General features: G+C 41.5%; 1 protein-coding gene across 1 annotated transcript; it reads left to right on the plus strand.

The window, feature by feature from the left end:
- Positions 1-21,070: 21,070 nt before the first annotated feature.
- Positions 21,071-23,661, plus strand: LOC126259232 (uncharacterized). The gene is made up of 2 exons (XM_049955848.1): positions 21,071-21,104; positions 23,226-23,661. The coding sequence occupies exon 2, from the start codon at positions 23,226-23,228 to the stop codon at positions 23,586-23,588; it is 363 nt and encodes a 120-aa protein (XP_049811805.1). The 5' UTR covers positions 21,071-21,104; the 3' UTR covers positions 23,589-23,661.
- Positions 23,662-25,161: the final 1,500 nt, after the last annotated feature.

The following is a 25,161-nucleotide window of genomic DNA, read 5'->3' on the forward strand; positions in this document are numbered from 1 at the left end:
CGGTAGTGTTTTCATGGTCTAGGTTAGGTTGAAACTTGATAATTTGGTTGTGAGTTGCCAAAGCACTATGCCGTATATAATGCACTTCTCGTCTTAAAATCTAAAGCAAGGTAGAGTCAGAAAATATCTATTAATATAGTGGGCAAATCTTCGAGTAATTTGATGCATTTTGCGTACATCTATCGTAAATGAACTACGAAAAATGCTAGGGTTCCAGCCCATAGCTTTTAGCTATGGCAGATTCCATGTAGTATGTAAGATAAATTCATAAACAGTGACTATAGTCCGTGAGACGAGTGATTGGTACTGACAGTTCCGGCGGGCAGTCGGCGCTGTTGCCGATCGTGGCTCACAGCACGTGGCGCCCTGTCTGCTACACGCATTCTCTAGCAGCAGAAATAAAAGCGAGACAAAATACAAGTCGTATTGGTACGCGTGAATTTATTTAAAGTTGATGCTTGAAATATATTAACTCGAAAACTGATAAGAGCTATTTAGTACAAGTATCTAAGATGCTGAAACATAATAAAGTTATTTGTTAAACTTCACAACTGAAATGAAAACTATTTTCGCAAGTTGTTGAACATTAGCATTTTTGGTTTCCATTGTTAAGTATTAGCATTATTAATTTGTTCTACCACAAGCTACAGAATAATTGGTCAGTGTATTAAGAGTTATAATCTGAAGAAAGTACTCACAATATGATGATCTGGTTGTAGATCGATAGCAAACTCCCTCCTTACATTCCTGAATACGTTGTAGTTCCTGTAATGGAGAAACACCACTCACATCACTGTCAGAATCTGATTTGACATTGTCTTCCTCAGCACTACTCGAACTATCACTGCTCTCTCCCAGATGTATAATTAAATTTTCGATGCATTCTTCCACAACCCCTTCGGTTTTGGCCGCCTCTCTGATGGCAATTGCAGTGCTGTTTACAATTTTAGCCCACGTCTCGCTTGTCACTTTATTGATAACTGCTGGAAGGAGAGTTTCCACTTCAGAGATCGTGAATTTTTTATTGTTTGCAGCAATGTAATTTTTTATCTGCGCCCACACTCCTTCAATTGCATTGAAGTGACAGTGGTATGGAGGAAGCCGAACGATTTCATGCCCGTGACTTTTAGCAATCTCGTCAATTACATATGTTGGAAAGTGGGGTTTCTTTTGTGCCACAATTTCGAGCAGTTCCGCCTTCCTTAAATCTTCTCTGAAATCTACTTTTCGCCGTTTCAACCACTGAATGATATCGTCTTTTTTTGTTGCCAAGGTTGGTGCCTTATCGTGAACAACGGAATGATAAGGCGCATTGTCCATAACAATCACTGATGGACTTGTCAGATTCGTCATAAGCGATGTCTCGAACCATTCTTGAAATACTACACTGTTCATTTCTTCATGGTAATCTCCCGTCTTTTTTGACCGAAACATTTTCAAGCAGTTTGGCACAAAACCTTTCGATGTTCCTGCATGTAAGACAATAATACGCCCTCCTTTGCCAACAGGCACTGCCATTGTCCCCTTGGGCGTTCCATCATTCCAGCCTCTACGTAAAGAATGGCTGGCATTGACCCAAGTTTTATCTAACCACACTATACTTTCGAATTCCACACCCATGATCCTGCGCAGAAATCTGCACTGCCATGCAACTACATCTGTCCTTTCCATTAATATTTTGCGTCCGTTAAACAGTGAATAGCTGAAGCCTATGCCTTTCAACACTGTACGCAATGAAAATTTGCTCCCTTTAAAAAGATCATCTTTCTGAAGCGACACCTGTAATTTAGATAGAGTGGGATGTTCCCTTCTTTTATAATAGCTGTATATATGACGACGAATAGCGTCTTTCTGAAAATCGTCCAAAGCTGTCGCCTGCTTATTTCTCGGTCGCTTCTTTCCTGGTGTGTGCAGCTTTGTTGTGCCACTCTCGTGACAATCTACACTATACTGTTCTTTCCCTATCTTTACAACAGTGTTCTTACTTATTTTCAATGCTGCTGCAGTTCTCTTCACAACCTGAACAACAGGAATTAAGGGCCCACCTTTGTCCTTTTCTTTCTCAAAGTAATACCTCACAGAGCACACGAATTCACGGGCCTGGGTGTGAGCACACTTTTCTTCCTCCGTTTCACTTCTTGTGTTGGGCTGGTACTACCCGCCGCACTAGACATTGTTTATAACGAAACATAAACAAAGAAACACTAAAAACAACAAAAACGAAATAAACTGTGAATTCAACTTCAGACAAACGACGAACGACCGCACCGCCTGCACGCGAGACACTGGTAAGTTTCATAAGCGCGCGCAACCGGGTTTCAGAGCGGCAACGTGGCCCTTGCTACCCGCTCAAAGTCAGGCCGTCATTGGCTGCCTGCCTGCGGTCGCTAGGCAACGGAAAGACGCTACCGAGCTGTCAATATCAAAGACTCGTCTCCCAGACTATAGTTGCTGTTTGTTCATAAATTGAATTGTATATTGTAGTAACGTATTTAAATGAGGCATTATGTTTGTGACCTAAGTCAAGGGAAGGCATTTTATAACCAAAAGCGATGTATAAACATTCGAACTCCGCGTGTCAGTTTACCACTCTAATGGCCGCCAGCCAGCTATTCAATTTGTCCGCTCTTCACAGTCGACCACTCGTGCGGTTGTGGGGGGCCTGCAGCTCTTTCATCTTTGTAATACATGCTCTCTGGCCAATTCTGACGTCATTGGTCAAGCTGACGGGTTGTATCCCCTGCTAAAGTAGACCCTGGGTGTGTGTACCAGTAATCACAGTAACCCAAATAAATGGTATTGCGACAGTGGCGCTACAAATCATATCACTCCCATAGAACAGAATTTTGTTTCGTATAGTGAATTTGGTATTCCTCAAGTAATTTCATTGGGAAAACAAGATGTCAAAACGTGTGCGTACGGTCAAGGAACAGTTTACATCCAAATTCAACGAAACAATAAATGGTACAATGCTAGAATGGATAATGTTTTGTACGTCCCTGATGCAAGTGCTAATCTGTTCTCTGTGAGAGCCATTGCCTGCAGAGGCTACAGTACTGGTTTTAGTTATAATAATGTCTGTGTTCGAAAACAAGTCAATGGCAATATTGTTATGACAGTTTATGTGAATAATGGACTTTATGTGTTGAACATGCGTGTTGTTAGAAATGCAAAAATGAATCATGTGAACTTGATGACTTCATCCGAAACATTGCAAGTGTACCATGAAAGGTTTGGTCATAAATATATGCATGAAATATGACATTTGTTACAAAAACATGATTTCTGAAGTTCAGAGACCAAAACTGGAACATCACCTGCAACCATCTACCAAATATAAAAACCAATAACTCAAGAACAAAATGGGATATTGTTCTGCTCTCAGATTTAAGTAATATCTTATTTACATTACACACACAGCAATACACAGAAACTTATGGGCTAAAATTAACTTTACAAAAAGTTTACACAATGTGTTTTTACCACGGCAAACCCTTTAAAATTTTGCGCAATGCTTTATTTAATTTGATGCACCACAGTAACTATGAGGAACGACTGAAAGAAATTCAGTGCTTTATTGAACATAGATATCAGATTCTAAGATGTGCAAAAGTCAATTTTTTCACTTAATAGTTTTCTTAAAATTATATGATAAGTATTTGATAGCAATTGGCAAATTCGCATGTACTTTACTGGACACATCACGTGTGACCATCCAACTGATATAATTATCAGTAACACAAGACTAAAATGAGACACCATTCTGCTCTCAATTTTAAATAATATTTCAAGATCTTATCTACATGTCACATACAGCAATGTATGAATTAAAATCAAGTGAGGGAGTGACACTATCGATAATTGACAGTGCACAGAGTGCAGTAGATCTCCATAAAACTACATTCTTTGATTCTTGTTTCACTGATAATTCACATGTGCTTTTGTATCAGTTGTAGAGGACAAGGGGTTATTTTTAGGAAATATGGTGCGAAATTGTGATTTAGTGTGTCTCAGTGCGCGATGCGCCAGCCTCACGGCAGACAGTGGACAAAGGCTGGCCGGCACATTATGCAGGTGACACAGTTTTGCAACGAGAGTCGGTATGTGTGTACATGCGCAGCAGCCATCAACAGCCAGAACGCAGCATTAGCAGAATTACGCAGGCGCGGGCCGCGTGTGGCACGGTTGCGTTAGCCAACTCATCAATAACATTCTAATAAACACGCCGCCGCGTAATCGGCGGATTCAGCAGCAGTCTGCACTATTTAAGGGCATCAGAGGTGAGCGTCGGCATCGGTGCGACCGATTGGGCGTTCGGTCGCCGTGCGTCGTCGTCATCAGTGACCCTGTCCCCAAGGACCGGCCAGCGGAGGGCGTTGTCCGCTGCTGCACCCGCGACTCCCGGCATCGTCACGAGCCGTCACGTCTGCACAGCACAGCCGCTGACTGAGCACAGCATCGCTTTCCCTGGGCAGCGCGCATCAGCATGTCTCCACCACAACACGAGCGGTGGGGCTGATCTACCGGGAAATGTATTGGAAGAACCAACAATAAAGAGAAAGATTGCTAAAAATAGCCACTTTCTTCCACCCAGCTACGCCCTACAACCCCGACCAAGTCGCCTGCTCCGTTCATCCTATCACACAGTTGTGCTAATAAAGTCAGTTTTTGTTATACAATATCTGTGTCCATATTGATTGTGTGGCACAAATGCTCCTACATAAGTGGTGATCCCTGAACTAAAGTGGTGTGGTAGTAAAAAAATGCTCAAATGTGTGTGAATTCCTAAGGGACCAAACTGCTGAGGACATCAGTCCCTAGACTTACACACTACTTAATCTAACTTATGATGAGAACAACACACACACCCATACCTGAGGGAAGACTTGAACCTCCTGCGGGAGGGACCCCACAGTCCATGACATAGCGTCTCAAACCGCACGGTCGCTGCGCGCGATGGTGTGGTGGTAGATATATTATTCATCTGTAACTCACTTGGCTACATATTGGCATATTGTCCATGCATAATATATAAGACGCCATTGACAGTGTAATCCATGACATCAACAATGAGATTTGGGTTCTACAACACCCTTCTACATTACCACTGTTACCTTACACCAATATCAGACCTGACGTCATGGGATCGACACTGCCAGTGATGCCAACAGTTTCAGTGGCGGTGCCACAGGACATTGTTTCACACAACCTGACAACAGTACAGTGTGACATCAAACCAAATGTGAAAATACTGCCAATTCAGACAACCGTACACGTGCCACTTGCATTTACTACAAATTTTCCAGTCAATAGCTCTCATGGCCTACCGGCCTCATGATTACAAATTCGAGCTCCGCTGCTATACCCAAACAGCTGTATATTCGGTTCACTCTTACAGAGGACATTTTAGTGCAACTCCAAATATACGACAAATCTGAGCAATTTATGTTGGTGATCTGCAGCCTCAACTAACATGCTTCATCAGTGATACTGAACGTTATTTTAGATCCCTCTCTGTTGCAAGCCTACAGCACTCACAAGATGGCGGTGATTTCTTGCTGGAAGAAACCAGCAGATCAGTGACTAACACAACTTCTTTACCAAGAGAGACGTGGTAACAGCTTGTCTTCCAACTTTTGGAGACACTTATGCGCTATGATCGGTTCTAGCATTCTTTCAGACATACTGCTGTTATAGTTTGGCAACAACAGATAACTCCAGAGGTGCATTTAACTTTAGTTTCACATGTGAGTTGCTGCAATTGGTCCATAGAGCGCACAGACTGCTCTTTTAAAAAGCTGGCATGCCTGTTGCCACAACCACTGTTGTTGATGAAGGGTGCAAAGCATTTCCGAACCCAGCCGATGCGGCGCCATCAAGCTGTGGGGCCATGACCAACTGAGGACCATAGAGAGTCGTCGAGGACCTCCAATCTATTCGCAGCGATTTCTAGAAGTTGGCTAAACAACTGCAGAGGGTCCAATTCCAGAACACAGAGGCAGACGGTTCAGTTGCTCGAACTAAATACACGCCATAACTTGGACGTCATGAACATAAATGGATAGGATTTTGCTCATTCCACTGTCATTTCGGTTTTCAAACTACAAAGTGGAAATCACCGTGCTGTCACCCTCATAATCTGTTTTAGGTGCAACAGATTGTGGCCTACCTCCACAGGCCAGTGTTGAGAGGCATGAGCCACATATAACTGTGGCTCACGTTACAACATACAAGTCGACTTCCCCAGTAGTGGTCAGCTATGCAGCATCACAAAGACTATTAATTTCTGATTGCCCTGCAAGGTTGATGATTTTGGTCAATACTGGGTCGAATGTCAGCACACTGCCTTCCCTGTTGTCAAATGCACCTATGCAGCTCCCTTGAAAGCAGTCAACGACTCTGCCATAAGAACATTAGGATTAAAAACAATGATGCTGGACATTGTCTCTCTACCAAGTGCCATGGATCTTGGTCCTTTACGACACTGACCAGGTGCCAATTTGCATACAAAGTACATGTCGATCATGGTGTTGCAAAACGCGCTCCTCGTTCATACATCCTATTACCACTTTGCTCCAGGAGTCAAAGGACAACTGTCATATTGCACCTATCACAAGATGGACAACTTCAAAACACTTAACGTGGAGGATGATAGTAACTGGTGGGAGCACTATCACAGCAACCTGGGATCAATTACTCAAAACTCGGAGGAGAAGATTGGGAGGAGAAGATTGGAGCAAATAAATGTATCTCAAACAAATTATGTAGAGAGAACAAAGTCCTTGAGGCTGCTGGTATGGAGGCAAGGTCCAATCTTCAAGCTGCTTGAAAAATGACAGAATGGCTCACAGCACAACAACAAGGAATCGTTTCTTCTTCTCTGCTACAACCTCCAAATCACTGCAACCCACAACCAACAGAGATGTGGTCAAACACAAATAGTTGTATCACATCTAGATAATACTTTCCTCATCCATTTGCCAAATAGAGCCTGATCATCTACACAAGATCATCATCATCTTCAATGAAATGTTACAAGAAGGAGACACACGTTCATCCGACAGCCCATGGTCCTCTTTTGTGTACTGTGTGCATAAGAAAAATGGGTCATGGGATCCATGTAGTACTATCAGACACTTGATGCCAGAACCATTCCAGACAGATACCCTCTGCCATGCATCCAGAATGTGAGAACTGCACTGGCTAGGGCCAAAGTTTTCAGTGTGTTAGATTTTTGTAAAGCTTACAATCGAATACCTGTGGTAAAGGCCAGACATACCAAAGACTACAGTGACTAACCTATTCAGGTATTTGTATGTTTGTTTATACTCTTTGGCCTTGAAAATGCTGCCGAGCATGAGAAACATTTGAATAAAATGTGAAGCAGGCTAAGTACCCATGGAGTCATGGTGAAAACAGATAAGTGCATGTATGAAGAATCAGTGATAGCTTATCTTGGCTAGAGAGTGTCAGCCCAAGGCACGTTATCTCTACCGGAAACGTTGGAGATGTTGTGTTCTCTTCCTCGACCACAGAACTACAAATGCTTAGGAGGTTTCTCAGAATGGCAAATTTTCATCGCCATCACCTTCCCGGAAATGCTGCTATTCAGACACCTCTAACCAACATTTTAGATGGACACAACAAAAGTAGCAAATGCCCTATTCCATAGAAGCCAGAGATGAATTCTGCCTTTAAGAACCCACAAAATAGCCTAGATTATACAGTGTTCCTCGCACACATCATCTCTGGAGAATGTCTGGCCTTAGTAGTGGATGCCAGCCAAATTCGCAATTGCTGTAGCACTCCATCAAAAAGTGAGCTGGCACTGGCACGATTGATTTTATTCTCTGAGAAATTACAGCCTGCCAGAACTCGTTGGAGTGCTTGTAATAGGGAACTTCGACAATGTATGAGAGCATCAAACACTTCTGTCCCTTCAGAGAGACTAGACCTATCACTATTTTCATCAACTGTAAACCCATCATGGTGGCTTTCCAGAAAGTCAATGACTAGTGGTACCCTCGTCAGTTTCTCCATATTGAGTGCATATGCCACTTTACTATGGATGTGCACGCATCATGTAGCTGACAGTATCATGTCAGACTACTTTTCAGGCAATAGCGGACATTCCCCAGTGTTGAACTTTACAGAACTTGCCAGTGGCCAGGTTTTTGATCCGCAGCTGCAGAGGCTGTTAATTGACTCATCCACCAGTCTGTGTTTATGGCTATTGGAAACCCTGCATGGCACAGCTAAAATATGGTCTGATGTCTCTGCTACTAGACCTCAACCTTACATTAACTGTTGTTTCGGCAAGTGGTTTTTGACTGTACCCACAACCTGTCACACCCATGAACAAACACCAAAGTGAAACTACTGGTAGATCATTTTGAGTGGGTTTTGATCAAGAAAGATACATGGGTTTCTGACCGCACTTAGACCCAGTGCCAAGATAGCAAATTGGGACACCATGTACATGCTCAAGGAGGTCTGCTTCGACATCTACAGCGCGACTTCACCATTTCAACATTGATTTTACGGGCCCCTTTCCCCCTCCTAAAGCTATAGGTACTTATTTCCGATGGTGGTCAGTTTCAGTCCATGGGCAGAAGCCATCCTGAACAAAGACATTTCCACAGAGATAACGGCAGGGGCGTTCATTCAAACTTCGGTTGCGCACTTTGGGTGCCTCATTTTTATTACAACCAACCAGGGATGCCAGTTTCAATCATGTCTTTTCCAGGAACTGTCGAGATTATGTGGCTTTCGGTGCAGTTGAACCACAAGCTACCACCTGTCAAACAACAGCGTAGTGGAAAGATGGCACTGCACCTTATAGGCCACGCTGATGTGCCAAGATGATTCTTGGATACATGCCTTGCCACTGGTGCTGTTAGTTCTACCTAACATGCTGCAGACTCACATTGGTTGCTCATTAGCAGAGTAGGCATAATGAGAACAACTATATGGCTCAGAGGAATTTATAGCACCTATTCCACTTCCTAACAAGGTGCAGTTACCCAACCTGGTGCGATAGCTCTGGAAACACTTTACAAAGTTTCGTGCTACTTGTTAATGGTACAATGTTAATGTTGTCTTCATATTTTTCTTTGATTTGTGTTATATTCCATTCTTTGGATACTTTCGCGTTAGCTGTTTATTTTGTGTGTATTGAGTAAACCTCTCACAACCTAGTGCAACCGTATTCACTCTGTCTCTACTGTGCACGCGGCGCTTCGTGATACTTTAGATCGTCAGAAACCCGTGGGTTTACTCAAACGCATATTTCGCGTGTTTCGTTGTCTGACCACCTGTAGCGCTAATTGACACTTCTACCCTCTTCGCATTGCGCAAATGTTTCTGGTTTAAATAATGGAACAGTGCACCGGGTACATTTTTTTTCTTTTCTATTTTTTTTTACGTGGCACTGTGCGTTTCGAGAAGTTATTCTTATTGTCAAGTGAAAATATTTACATAGGTATCATAGATGCTGTTTGTATGTAAGTTGTACCTCTCTTCCACTGTATTGTGTCATCCATTTGAGGTTAAGGTACCATTATATACCTTCTACAATGTGCAGGAAAAAAAAACCACTGGGAAGTCACACAGATAGTATGAGTGATGGTGTGCGTGTGTCTTATTTTCTGCATAATAGGGATAGCAAAGTATCTTATAACAACAAAAAGATGCCTACAATGCAAGACAAGCATCAGAAAACGCAAACACTAATGTAAATATTTGCTAATGACGACGAGAAAATTTTCGAAATGCGTCGCGCGAAGCATGAAAAAATACGTAAGCGGTGCAGTGTTTCATTAACGTATTTAAAGAATGAATAACAGTTGACAGTTTTCCAAAAACATCGATTATGATTAATGAAATTGAATTAAACGTTCCTTTTTCTCATTTGTAGTCGGCACTTCTTGGAGGACCAGTGATGCAAAACGTTAACTCAAGACGTTCTTAATTATCCCTGAGACCATTTTCCTCGTCAACGTCCACTTTTGTTTTACATATTTTGATTATGAAAAAGTTTGATCAGCTTGTGACATCGATTCTGGTACCGTAACACAAATTTTGTTGCTGATTGACAATACATTGCAAATGAGCAGTACCAGTGTTCATAAACAACAAGGTAGTAAATGCCCAAACATTGCAAATGCCAGAAATTATCTAATTTGAAGAAAAATTATCGCTACCACTGGTTAAGACTCTGGTATGCAGCTTAATATCATTAATGTGTGTTACAGCGTAGCATGTTTGTTTCTACCTATGCCGCCTCACATCTAAAGTGAACCAACTTGGTGTGCATATGTCATTTGTAGCAATGCTCTTGTGATTATCAGCTCTTGTGGTAGGATCCTTGTATGGAAGAGAATAATTTATTCACTATAAAAGTGAGGTTAAAAGGATAGTGAGATCATTTTGCTTTTGTCACCCCAGGCTTTAAACGTGCAACACATTTCTAGAAAAAAATCCTTTGAGGGAATAAAATTGCACTAGGATGTATTAGATTTTCACAAGTTTGAGATATACAATTCCTTTACAAGACTAGCAGGAACCTAGAACTTCTTGTTTTCAGTCCGCCCCCGGTAGCTGAATGGTTGCCGGCACGGTAACTCAGCGTGTTCGGTCAGAGGGTTAGCAGCCCTCTGTAATAAAAAAACTGAGTTAATCGATCAACAACGAACCTAATCGGCTGTCTTACGACGTCCGCCCCGAGCAGATACAACGAACAAAAACTAACAAAATAAGATTAATAAAAAAAAAGTGGTCAGCGCGACAGACTGTCAATCCAAAGGGCCCGGGTTCGATTCCCGGCTGGGTCGGAGATTTTCTCCGCTCAGGGACTGGGTGTTGTGTTGTCCTAATCATCATCATTTCATCCCCATCGACGCGGAAGTCGCCGAAGTGGCGTCAAATCGGAAGACTTGCACCAGGCGAACGGTCTACCAGACGGGAGGCCCTCGTCACACGACATTTTTTTCTTGTTTTCAACGAGAATGTTACGAAACTGAACACTCATCTCTTTGGGGCAGGCTTATTAAACGCTTTGGAGCCAGTCAGAAGAATTTCCTTTAATCAGTCGAAAGTCCAAACTGGTTGCAATCGTCCATTGTTCGCAACTCGAACAGTTGGCACCCGTCACAAACTACGGGAACCGAGAGAGTGCCTGCGTCGAACGCATGTGTGTAGTTGCAACTGTATCTCGAACGAACCTGTTGTCTGCCAGTAGTTGTAATCTGTCACACAGTGCAATAAACTCTGCACAAACAGGCTTATTTTCATGCTTTATTTACTGCGCCTGATCACAGGTTATGGACGCATGTGCATAAGTCTGTTTTCAGTGTATTGGCGGAGATTTATTTGGTGGTTTCGTGCGTAACAGCAGAATTTGACGTTAACGGTGTAGTGTTGACGTGACGCAATGGAACAATCGAAGCAACAATTTCATTGTTTGAAGTCGTCTGGAGGGGACAATTGGGCGGTGTAGAAATTCCAAGTGGAAGTGATATTCAGAGTAAAAGGTCTTTTAGATATTATCGATGGCATTGTTATTAAGCCACAATAGGAGAAAGATTGTGACTGTGATTTTTTTATTGGCCCTGTAAATTACCTTTTGTGCAGATATGTACTTGTAACATAGGACAGGTCATTAGGCTTACAATCTAAATGATATGAAATATAAAATAGCTTACACATTAAATATACATAGGAGCTTTCACAGTATATATATAATACTACATCGTATACAATTACTTATGATGTAGTATATTCATAATATTACACAGTACAAAATGACTTATGATATATACAAAAAAATAATAATTAGTGAGATATAATTAGCTTATACTTCAGTGGTTCCTAATTATAGTTTATTTATTTACCACTGATTTCTGTTGCTAGGTCTTTTAATGATGTGTGAGATTTATCACTCACAGGATGAACTTTTGATCACTGTTTGGTAATGTAGTCAGGTACACTATAAAATTCTCCTCGTATCAGAAACTTTTTTAGAGCTGTGGGGAACGTTTTCTCGTTTTTGAGGTCTTGTAATTCCCTTGGCATTGCTTGTATTAACTTGATGGCAGAGTATATGGGTCCTTTTTCAAAAATCTTAAGTCTATGTGGAATGCACTGCATTTGTTTTGTGTTCCTCTTGTTGTGTGTATGAACAGTCTTATTAGTCTCCAGTTTTGTTTGATCATGTAATGCACTCACAATGGTCTTGAATATATACAATGATGTAAATGTTAGAATGTTTAGTTCTTTGAAACAACTTTTACATGATTCTTTTTCAATATATTTCGAATGGCCTGCTTCTGTAATGTGAAATTTCTCATCACTCTTGTGATAGTTGAGTTCCCCCACACTGTGATTCCATATCACAGGTATGTTTCAAAAAGTCCATGATACACAGTGCACAAGAGGTCTCAGTGAGTATACTGAGCCAGTTGTTTCACTATAAATATCACTGATCTTAGCTGACTGGAAACATTATTTATCTGCTGTTTCCAATTTAGCTCACTGTCTATTGTAATGCCCAAAAGCTTAACTGAAGCTACTTCTTCCAGTCCTTTTTCATCTAAGAAAACATCCATATGTTCTTCTTTTTGTTTATTTTTGAAGACCATGTATACAGCTTTTTCAGATTAATAATTAATTCATTTTCAGAGAACCATTGTGTTGTGCTACTGACTGATATGAATGTATTTTGCTCAAGTACCTCCAAATTGTTGGAAACATTTAGCACAGTCATGATATCTGCAGAAAGTATTTTGATTTCATTTTCATATGTTTGTATATTATTCACAAATAAATTGAAGAGAACAGGTCCCATTACAAATCCTTAAGGTACACCATACTTCATGCTTCTAACTTCTGATATGTATAAGTTATTAATGGCTACGTATTGCCTCCTGTTACTCAGTTATGATGTTATCCAGTTTGCTGCATGTCCACGAATACCAGTATTCTCTAATTTCTTTACAAAGACTGTATGATCAACTGTGTCAAAGCCTTGGATAGATCAAGAAAAACTCCAGACACTACCATCTTGTTGTCCTAGGCATGTACAATTGATTCTGTTAATGATTCAATTGCTGTTACTGTTGATTTTCCTTTCTGATATCCGTTCTGTGCTGGAGTTATTACATTATGTTTTCCAAATAAGCAGTTGCTGTGTTAAGCATGAGACTTTCTAATATTTTGGAGAAGCCTGATACTAAAGATACTGGCCTTTATTTGTTAGGGTCATTGTGCTTGTGGCGACTTTCTAGTATGCCCGAACTATAGAATAATACACAGTTGTTCAGAATAACTTTTATTACTTTTATACTCTAAACACAACTATAAGCATAAACAACTCTAAGTCACTATGCCAGCAGCAGCAAAGATTATGCTCTAATACGTCAGCGATACGATCGCGCTGAAGTCATGTGGCAAAGAATGTCAAAGTGTTGCCACATCAGCCCCCCCCCCTCCTTTTTTTTTTAAACCTTGAGCTCCCAGTATGTCAGGTGATTTACAGTTCACTTGTCTACCTGCTCTTGTGACCACTGTTGGAACCCGATTCTGTTCTTCCTGTTCCTCTGCGTGTGTTTCTGGGTTTTCGTCCATGTTCTCTGGCATCACCATCATGGATTCCTCGTTGGGTGAACTTGACACCATGGGTTGAGTGCTGGGATTGTCCGCGTGGATGTACGTGGGTTTGAGGCGTTCAATGGACAGTGTTTCTTGATTGCAGTTCTTGTCGATTCTGAACCAGTGCTCACCTCTCTCTAATACTCGGTAGGGACCACAGTATGGAGAAACGATTGGTGGGCGTGCTGTATCGTCTCTGAGCCACACATGAGATGCTTGTGTCAAGTCTTTATGCACAAACACCTTTCGTTCCCCATGCCTGACAGGGTTGGTAGGCTGGAGTTTTCGCATTCTGCTGCTAAGTTGTTGTGCAAACTGCGTGTAAAGCTCTGAAGTGGCCAATCGAGAGGATTGTGGCGGGATTAATTTCCCTGGGACTCTCAACTCTTCGCCATAAACTCATTGCGTGGGCGAGCACTGTAAATCTTCTTTCACGATTGTTCGTAATCCGATGAGGACCAGAGGCAGTGCTTCGGACCAGTCAGATGTACTACACCATAGAGCAGTTTTGAGAGTGCGGTGAAACCGCTCCACCATCCCGTTGCTAGCTGGATGATAACTAGTTGTACCAAAATGGTTGCATCTGCATAATCGCAAAAGTTCCTTCAAAAGCTGGCCCTCGAACTGTCTGCCCCGATCGGGGGTAATGTTGTGTGGTACACCGAATCGAGAGAATCAGGAGCATATCAATGCTTTTGCTACTGACTTGGCTGAGATGTCTCTTGTGATGACCGTAAGTAAATACTGGTGGCATCCAGCATCTGGAAGTGGTTCCACAACGTCGACATGAATGTGCATATACCTTGCTGACGGTATTGGAAATTGAGCTACTGGTGCAAAAACATGCCTGCCGATTTTCTTGCGCTGACACATTAGGCATAAGCGTGCCCAGTCGCAGCAGTCTTTCTGTATCCCTCGCCACACTATTTTTGCGGATACTAGTCTTGCTGTTGCTCGGATTCCAGGGTGAGAAAGATCGTGTAAGGCCTTGAAGATCTCTCAGCGGTATTCTTCTGGTATGTAAGGTCTTTGTCTTCCTTTCTTCACATCACACCAAATTCCTTCTGGCGCATTCAGAATCGAAATGCGTTTAAGCTATATGTCGTTGACTGGCCCTGTAAAAGACGGCACAGGAAAAGATCATGTAGTTGTGTTGTTGCTATATCTGACCACTGTATGGCGTTCAAACTAGCACAGTTGCGTGATAAGCAGTCTGTTACCAGGTTGTTCTTCCCCGCTATGTGACGTATATACGATGTGAACTGCGTGATGTATTCCATCTGTCTACATTGCCGTGGTGAAGCAGGGTCTGTGTTACGCTCGAAGATGACCACTAGCGGCTTATAGTCTGTGAAAATTGTGAAATTTTGCCCCCCTATCGATGAATGGAAGAGCTTGACTGCAAGGTACATGGCTAACAGTTCGCAGTCGATAGCGACTCTTGGGTGAGCCAGCAAGGTCGATTGTCACAAATGTTCCTTTAAGCTATGGAACGCTGATTCAGCCTCTGACGTCCATCGTATTAAGGCCGGTTCCCACTAGGGCTGCCGCGCGTCAAAACCGCGCGTCAGCGGCGTGGTTGCCATGGAAACGGCGTCAGCGGCACGGCGCGGCGAGCTCTGCGTCGCGGTTTGACCATGTCGAACCGCTTCCGCTGCCGTGTGACGCGCCCCAGGTGCGCGCCGCCAATCACAGAACGCGCTGAACGTGACGTCAGGTACGCAACCCCGGGCCACAAGAACTTTCGCCGAACCGCTGGCGCGGACGCGGCGGCAGCTATGAAATACTTATCATCCGATTCCAAGGAAACTATTCGGTAGAAAAATTTGATTCTTGGGCATGTTACAGCCTGATATCTTCTCTCGATAAAGGGCCGAATTTCTTTTCGATATTCGTCGTGGTTACTTGCTGTATCGCATTTACGTAAACCTTTACACGAAATTTTAATGAGTGTGCAGAGGTAAAAACGCATTGCGTGGACTTTGCGTACAGTTCATTTTAGGTAATACATTATTGCGTATGAAATTTAGTCAACATATCGAAATTGCTTTTAAAGCTGAGAGCAGATCGATAGCTATCACCGTTCTCGAGATATTGAATGATCTGTCGGCGGACGGGCTGTGCGGTGACCGCGCGCGGGTCGCTCGCGACGCGACCGATACTTCGTCCTGCTCGTTGTAAACCATGTGGTTGTATCAACTGCAAATTTCGTAAACGGTTCAAGAAATCTAAAAGCGTTTTTTTGCAAACGATAACTTGTAAAAAGTCATGTATTTCGTCGCATGATAAATATCCAAAATCTGTTTATCTACCGAGATATGAAAGAAACTACAGTTTTTCAGAAGGGATAGATGATTTTTTTTAAACAGCATTTAATAGTGTGTGGAATGAGAAGTTAAACAGAAACTAATTTGCTGGTATGTCATAAGATGTAATTTGCTAACTATCTACAGCTATTGATTATTTCCTTTGGTAAGTAACAAACGTTTTTTTTTTTTTCTTTATCGAGTGTACTTTATTGGTTCAAGACGCGTTTCGCCTTTTACTTTAAGGCATTTTCGGTGGAATCTAGAATGATTCAGTTTTGTTTTAAATGCATAACTGATTACTTACAGTGAATCGAGTTTTTGGCGGACATATACGTTTCCCCTCACCTGGTCACATGCTGGAGGTTGAACTAAAATTTAGCCGGCCGCGGTGGTCTAGCGGTTCTAGGCGCTCAGTCCGGAGCCGCGCTGCTTTCAGGTTCGAATCCTGCCTCGGGCATGGATGTGTGTGATGTCCTTAGGTTAGTTAGGCTTAAGTAGTCACTAGCTGTAGACATTCTACCGAAAACACTGATTTGAAGTCATAACTACAGTGTGTTCACCTCATGCCCCTTCCTGTTTGGTTTGTTTATGTACATGTTGCCAACCCAAAGAATTATATGCTGAAATTGTTTGTTTATTTCTGTTCTCCTTATATCTGTATATGTGTGGGGCTAGCCCGTGATAGTTATAGAAAGTTGAAAGTGAATGCAGTAGTTGTCAGTTGTCAGTTTTGGTTTAAATGTTTTGTGGAGGAGTGCATGGAAGACTAAATTCACTGCTTACATTAGATAAAATAGTAGAATAGCATTTGAACAAATGATTATTATCAGAATACTATCACCCAACCCCTTTGTCCTCACTCTTTGACGCCTCATAATATGTCCTGTCAACTTACCCCTCTTGTAGTCAAAGTTGTGCCGTAATTTCCTCTTCCTACTCTATTTAATTCCGTACCTCTTCTTTAGTTACACAATCTTCATATCTAATCTTCAGCATTCTTATTGATCACCACGTTTTGAAAGCGACCATTGTCTTCTTGACAGAACTGTTCATAGCCCACGTTTCACTTACATACAAGGCTGCACTCCACACAAATACCTTCGTAAAATAGTACCCAATCATTACAATTTATATTCCATGTGAACAAATTTTCTTTTTCAGAACGCTTTTCTTGCTATTCACAGTCTTCATTTTATATCCTCTCTACTTCTGCCTTCTCAATTACTGCTTCCCTTTCAAGTCATTGAAGTCTTAGAAATGCAGTTTGGTTTCTGTACAAGTTGTAGATAATCTTGTGTCCCTGTGTTTTATCGATGACATCTCCAGAGCTTCAAAGAATATTTTAATTAAGATTGTCAAAACCTTTCTCTAAACATGCAAATGCTATAAACACAGTTTCGCTGTTCTTCAGTGTGTCTACTTAGTTAAGTGGTAGGACCAGTATTGCCTTCCTTGCGTGTTCAGACATCTCACAGGAATCTAACATTGTACTTATGTTAGTTTTTACAACCCCTCCCCCTCTCCTGTCTACATATTCCTTCCACTATCTAGCCTTCTCTTATTTGCTTAGTTCTGGCTTGCCAAATGAGTTCTTGACAGTTGCTTCTCCTTTAAGCAAAGTTTTCTTTGTTCTTTCTCATTTTCATTCCCTTATGTTTTCCAAGTGCAAAATCACGTTGTAATTTTGGACTTTCTGTCAACGTCATGTTTAGACATTTCTATTTCCAATGGCCTACTTTATTTGCTGCATTTTCATATTTTTCCCTCTTGTCAGATTTAATATTTCACGTTTTATCTAACGATTTCTACTGTACCTTCTTCCCGTTCTCATACTCTGCTGTATTCACCACTTCTTCTCTCAAAGATATCCATTCGTATTCTAGCGGATTCCTTCCTCTGTTTCAGTCAGTCGTTGCATTACGCTAACTTTAAGATTATCGAAAAACTGTGGGTCTTGACTTATTCAAGTTCCATTTCCTTAATTTGCTACCGTTTACTGTCTCTTTAGTTGTAAACTGCAGCTCGTAACTAATAAAGTATTGTAGGTTTGCGTCTGCACCGGGAAATGTCTTATAATTTAAAATCTGGTTTCGAAAACTTTGTTCCAAATATGTATTATTCTTTCATGATTCTTAAGCAATGTGCTAGATAGTGAACAATGCTGAACGGTAGTCATGAAATATGTTTATGGTGAAATGAGAAAACATGCATAATGGAATATGTGAAAGAGTGCATTGTACAGAAAATGAAAAATTGGTATGTCTTCACCCAACTTCGTCTTTCCTCCATGTAGGTGTAAGATATAGTTTTTCAAACGCACCGGGAGTTTCAGTGGGTCCCGACCCGTACCTCAGTAGCTGTCCGTCATTGGCTACCGCTAGCGTCTGCCGCTTCCAGATGGGAACGCCAATTCCGCGAGCCGCCGCGTCAAAGCGGAAAACGCTTGCCGCTGCCGTTGCCGCACGACGCGCTGCCGCGCTCTAGTGGGAACCGGCCTTTACACGGTTTCCTGTAGTATTTTTTCCTATGAGTGGAGCCGTGAGTGGTTCTTGGGCTGTCGCTAGGTGAGGTAAATGGCGGCGGTAGTAGTTGAGGATGCCGAGGAATCGGCGAAATCCTTTGTATGTTATTGGGAGGGGCATCCATTGAACTGCTTCCACACGTTCAGGCAGCGGAGACAGACCTGCTGACGAGACCACATATCCGAGAAATTTGACTGCATGTTTGCCCAATGCACACTTTGCCTCGTTAACTAAGATTCCACAGCGTCCAAAACGCTGTAAAAGCAGTTGCAGGTGTTCTTTGTGTTCTTCCGTCAATGAGGAGAAAACTAAAACATCGTCCATGTAGCAAAAAACGAATAGCAGCTCTCGTAGCACTTCATGCATAAACCGCTGCCAAGTTTGGACCGCGTTTCTAAGACCAAATGGCATAAAGTTGTATTCAAACAGTATTTTTGAACATCTGTCGGTACCACTGGAATTTGTAAGTACGCTATCGCACAGTCCTTCGCACTGAAGATGGTAGCATTGCCGATATTATAATTGAAATCCACCACATTGGGAACAGGATACCGATCCGTAATTGTCCGAGAATTGAGTGCCCTATAATCACCTCATATCCTCCAAGAATTGTCTTTTTTGTGAATCATGTTGATGGGTGAAGCCCACGCACTGTCTGACCTAGTTACTATACCTGTCGCCAAAAGTCGATCAAACTCCGCTGGCGCCGCAAGTAATGTATCTGGAGACAGACGTCTTGGACGGAATGCAACTGGTTGGCCGGGCTTCGTGTGGATGTGATGCTGTGTCTTGTGAAAGCACTTCCTGGTGGCGTTCGCCGCGCGAATGATTGCTGAAAAGCGTTGAAGTATGCTGCGAAAAGATGCGTCCTCCTTTGATGTTGTCATATTGCCTACAACAAACGAATCGTTGCATTTGAGAAACTTCTTCTTGCGTGGCTCACACATGTTCGTCCCATATTGTTGTAAGCACGAATTCGTAACGACGCGTTCTGGCATGGAAGAGGTGTTAGAACGACCGGGCACTTCGCACTGCATTTGCCCCGATGCAGAAGTGAGGGGAGGCAGTACCTTTTCCTTGCGTATCGGAACCAATCGTCGATTGACAAGGTTTGGCATGAGGTGATTTTTGCACAAGAATACTGCACCAATAATAGGGTGCTATTATGAAAGTCCATACCAGTTTGAAGTCAGATTCGAGATGTAACGCCAATCGTTCCTCACCGTAAGTGGGGATTACAGAGTTGTTGGCGGCAGTGAGCAAGTGATGTGACGTAGTTCTTTGGATGTCACTATTTCTTCTACGATACACACTAGCCTCTGAACCTGTATCAATCAGAAACTTCTCTCCGGATGTAAGGCATTGAATGAACAGTCTGTCCGATTTGCTAACCATAAATATCGTTTTCTTAGCACCCTTTCGTTTTCCCCCTGTCTCCGGGCACCTAAAAGATTGATGACGAACATTCGCACCCATTAATGTCAGTCACCGAAGCTTGGGAAGCTGCAGGGTTGGGTACATTGACGAGCAGAATCGCGGAAGCGCTTGTGATACCAGCACCAATGTTCTGATCGGCTCTGAGGAATGTTATTCCTGCGTCTTTTCCAACGTCGGCTGCCACTTGTGCTACCAACTGTTCCATGGCGGATTCTTGCGAAGTGTACTGGTGATGAGAGGAAGTAATGCCTGAACCGGAATCCACGGTGTCTGACTCTATATTGCTGTATACTACCGTGCTTCTATTGTGGTTTGTATTGACCGTTGCACAAGCAGAAGATTCTCGTAAATTATTTTCTACGGTGTCTGCCCTCTTTGCTAATGTCGTTAACGGTACATCTGTTTGTACGGCGATTATGGCGCGGATGTTGTCTCGCAGTTCATGTAGCCACAGTACCCGTAAAGATTGTTCTGGCAGCAAATCTGGGCCCACCAATGTGCGTAATGACCTGAGGACTTGCGACGGAAGCTTGTGTTCCACATCCTGTTCAGTGAAGATTTTTTGAAGACGTAGTTCTGTCGGTAAAGTGTAGCGTTGTATTAGAGCCCATTTTAACGCTGCGTAACTGCGTTGTGACAAGGTATCTTCCACTTCTTCTATCACTTCCAAGTCTAGACGTGAAACCAGAAAGTTGAACTTATCAGTATCACAGGCTACCTTGCGTTGTTGAAATATACATTCCGCCTGTGTGAACCACAGCTCTGGCCTCGTTGTCCAGAACGAAGGGAATTTGACATTTCCTTGGCCTATAGGCGTACTTCTATGTTCTCCTGTGGAAGAGCTCGCAGCAGGTGACGTACTTTGTTCCTCCTCGAAACTGTTTTCCGTTACTGATGTCGGTGTAGTCATTATTCCGACTTGGTGTGTGTGTGCTGTTGCGTTTTCTTCACAGGGTCACCACTGTGGCGACTTTCTAGTATGCCCGAACTATAGAATAATAAACAGTTGTTCAGAATAACTTTTATTACTTTCACGCTCGAAAACACAATTATAAACATAAACAACTCTAAGTCACTATGTAAACAGCGGCAAAGATTATGCTCTAATACGTCAGCGATACGATCGCACTAAACTCTCGTGACAAAGAATGTCAAAGTGTTGCCACATGCTTTCCCTTTTTGTATACAGGTACTACTTTAACTAATTTGAGAGTATCTGGAAATACTTCTTCTTGGAAAGAGCAGTTAGCAATATCCAGTAGTGGCGTAATTATTTCTGCTGCCACCTGCTTGATTAGATAGTTTGACGCTTCATCATGTCCAGCAGATGTTTTTGCTTTTAGCTTTTTCATAACATTTGTCAGTTCCAGTTTGGTGAGTTCCTTGGCTTTTATATCCATTCTTTAGTTTTTCTATTGCATCTGTGTAGTTATTATTCAGGATATTGGCAATTTTTGTTTTATCTGTGATGTTTTTGTTATTTACTGTGATGTTTTTGTTATTTACTGTCATAGTTTCATTTGTTTTCTGTGAGTATTTTTTCTTGCCCCTCTCAGAGTTAATTATACTCCAAGTTGCTCTCGTGTTATTTGTTGATTTTGAAATAGTCTCATTAATTGATTTTGCTTTTTCTTGTCTTATCAACTGCCTGTATTTCTTCTCGTGCTGCCTGTAGGTTTCAATATTTTCTCTCTGTTTCATTTCTCTTAAGGTAGCTCTCTGTTCTATTATTTCTTCGTGAGCCACTGCTGGACGCTAAAGCACAGAAACTTATTGTGACCATTTACTCATCTGGTTTTTTTATACGTCAGCCGGCATCTGGACGAAACAGAAGACTATGTATGAAAAAGAGTCTGCAGTGAGTATTCACATACTTTAGCAAAAGTTTCTCTCGCTCCAGTTTGGTGACGACTTGGTGGTTACAGCATGTCGAAAATAGAAGAAATTAATAGAAAACTGAAGCAATCTGGTGAAACACATTCAGATAAAATGATAATAACGTAAGTGTTAATATAATTGCCAGAGCGATATAAACATTTCCCTTCAGTGTGGGAGTTCGACCCGTTTGAGAAGCAAACGCTTAATGAGTTAATTTCAAGATTGTTCATCGAGAAAGATTGAAATAATCAGTCCGATCAGCTGGAGGTAGCTCTTTGACCATTGTAAGCAGGCAGCAAAAAATTACCTGTCATGTTTGTGGTACAAAGGGCCGTTATGCAAAGGACTGTAAAAGTAAAGCGAAGAGAGAAACGAGAAGCTCAAGTTATTGTAAGAAAACAGGTCATTTGAAGTCATATTGCAGGCTGTTGAAACCGAAGGAAGGCAAAAAGGCTCAGGATGTACATGCCTCTATGTGTATGAATCAAGTAGTTGACCTAGAAGATTATTGGATCATATTCTGGGGAGCATATGTGCGATGAGAAAGAACTGTTTACGAAACTGGACTGTGTGCAAAGTTCAATGAAAGTTACTGTTGGAGACGGTAAACTTCTTGATGTGATTGGGCGTGATAAGACTTATTGTGGAACTGTATGCATGATGGAGTTAAATTTATCAGAGCAGTACTTAGTGTAGTGCTTTTTGTGCCTCAACTGAAATTTAATCTGTTTTCTGTAGAAACTGTGTTAGACAAAGCAGCCCCTGATCTATGATATTTCCGTACCCGGGTAAAAACTCGATAGTCGTGCCCTCCCCCCTGAGAGCTTGAGATACATCAAAAAATTAACCCTTTCTAGCCCAGTGATGCCATATGGCATCATCATATTTAACTTTTTCCCAAGGCCAACCTATTTGTCCAAAGATTATAAACAAGTGTGCAGGGCTTTCTAAAGTTCATTGTTCTTGTGTTGGCTACCGTGAATTCGCTAAAACAGAGAGCACTAGGCTACAATACCTTGACAAATGTATTGTTGCATGGTGTCTACGGTACAGTGCACCCAGCTGGACTTTCAAAATATTATATCAAGGTAAACGAAGCAAACTAATATAAAAGCTGCAGTAATAAATTATTGTTGAAAGTGTAAATTAACTACAAAACACTTTGAAAATAATGCTAGTTACGGTAATTTTCTGCTTGGAAGTGACAAACATGTGTGATTCCATTTGGCATCATTGGGCATTTGTTATGTTACCAAGTGTAGTACATGCAATAACTTCGACTAAAGTTTACCATAATGTGTAACTCTAATATTTTCAAGTTTCTTTTGAAGCTTTATTATACTAACTAATATTAATATGTTAAAATTTTTATTTATATAATCTACCAGTTTTTTTGCTGCTTTAGTAAAAAAATTCCTGGTTTGTTTACCAGATGATTTGCAATCATAAATCATTATCAGAAGAAGAAATATTGCTGCTTCTCGAAGGTGATTTATCTGATTTGGACCTTGATACGTCTGATGTGGAGGAAGAGATTGAAAATGCTCGGCAGCAGGACCCTACTACACTGGAAATACAGTTTCTTCAAGGAATGGACCTTGATATGGTTGAAATTCTGGACCCTCAAGCCAATGATGAAGATGATGTTCCCTTAGATTCAAGATTACTTGCTGAGCCAAAAGTTGCACCAAGTTATTCAGCTCAGAAAATTCAGCGTGATACACACCGGGATCTTCGGTGGAGAATGAAGGACATTGAAGAAGTGGACACATCATGTAATGCAGTTTTTTTCTGACCCTCCAGGAGAAGGTCTTTGCAGTATTCCAGAACAATGTGTAGTGATGATATTATCCATAACCTAGTTCAGCAATCTAATCTATACTGCACATAGAAAACAGGTGTATCTTTAGATACAAATGTTCGTGAAATAGAAAAGTATATAGGGATAAACATCCTAGCAGGTGTTGTGAAAATGCCTAGTTACAGAATGAACTGGGCAGAGGCTACAAGATTATCTCCAATAGCTGACTCAATGCCTATAAATAGGCTTGATAAGCTAAGAAATTATTTACATGTGAATGACAACACTAAAATGAAACAAAGAGAGGACCCTGATTATGACAAGCTGTTCAAGGTGAGACCATTTGTTGACAAAATCAAATAAGGTTTTTCAATTATTGAACCTCAGGAATATCATTCAGTGGATGAATTAATCATTCCTTTCAAAGGTCATTCATCCCTAAAACAGCATGTAAAAAGCATACCACACAAGTGGGGTATCAAAGTGTTTGTCCGTGCTGGTTCTAGTGGAATTGTGTACGATTTTGAAATATACCGAGGGAAAGGAACTGTACATAATGATACTGGTCTTGGTATAAGTGGTGATATTGTGATGAGGCTTGTGGAAGGACTGCCAAAATATAAAAATTTTAAAGTGTTTACAGACAATTGGTTCACCTCTTACAATCTTATTTCTGCCCTGAAAAACTATGGCATATTGGCTGTTGGAACTGTTAGACCCACAAGACTTCAAGACTGCAATCTAAAAGCAGACAGTGAGCTGAAAAAGCAGGGACGAGGATCATACGATTATCGAACTGAAACAGAAAGGAACATCATAGCGCTGAAGTGGTATGATAACAAGTCTGTCATTCTTGCATCATCATACAAAGGAGTAAGTCCAGTAGAACCAGTGAAACGTTGGTCAGTGGGAGAACGAAAATATATTGATGTTCCAAGGCCAGACATTGTTAGAGAATATAACCGTTCGATGGGAGGAGTTGATCTGTACAACATGCTGGTTGCTTTGTATAGGAGTAATATTGATGTGAAAAGATTTTATCTAAGGATCGTATTCCACCTTCTTGACATGTGTGTTGTGAATGCGTGGCTCCTATACCGCCGACATTGCGGATAAAGAGGAATTACCAAACACATGTTTCTGTTGATTTTTCGGTCTGATGTAGCTCATGGACTACTAAAAGCAGGAGACATTTTGGTAAGAAGACGAGGACGGCCATCAGATGACAGTCCATCGCCTACAGTTGTGAAGAAACGAGCCCCGTTGGTTCCCAGCCCAGTTGATGATGTAAGTAAGGTATGACAACATTGGACACTGGCCACAGAATGTAGAAAACAAACAGAGGTGTATATTGTGCATTACAGCATATTCTCGAACAAAATGCATCAAATGTAATAAACTTCTTTGCTTAACCAAAGACAGGAACTGTTTCTTAAATTTTCATGTAAAGTAACAATCATGCTGTAAAAAAAACATAAAAGTGTTCTGAAATGCAAGTTGCATTATTGTATGTACTAATTTTTCTTTAATAAACTGCTTCAAATTGTGTAATTAAAATATTCATTCA

The sequence above is a fragment of the Schistocerca nitens genome, chromosome 5, assembly GCF_023898315.1.
Source record: "Schistocerca nitens isolate TAMUIC-IGC-003100 chromosome 5, iqSchNite1.1, whole genome shotgun sequence".
Classification (NCBI taxonomy): Eukaryota; Metazoa; Arthropoda; class Insecta; order Orthoptera; family Acrididae; genus Schistocerca; species Schistocerca nitens.

Bases quoted from the DNA above. Each gene is read 5' to 3' on its own strand.
- LOC126259232 (XM_049955848.1), top strand. From the start codon at position 23,226: ATGATTTGCAATCATAAATCATTATCAGAAGAAGAAATATTGCTGCTT.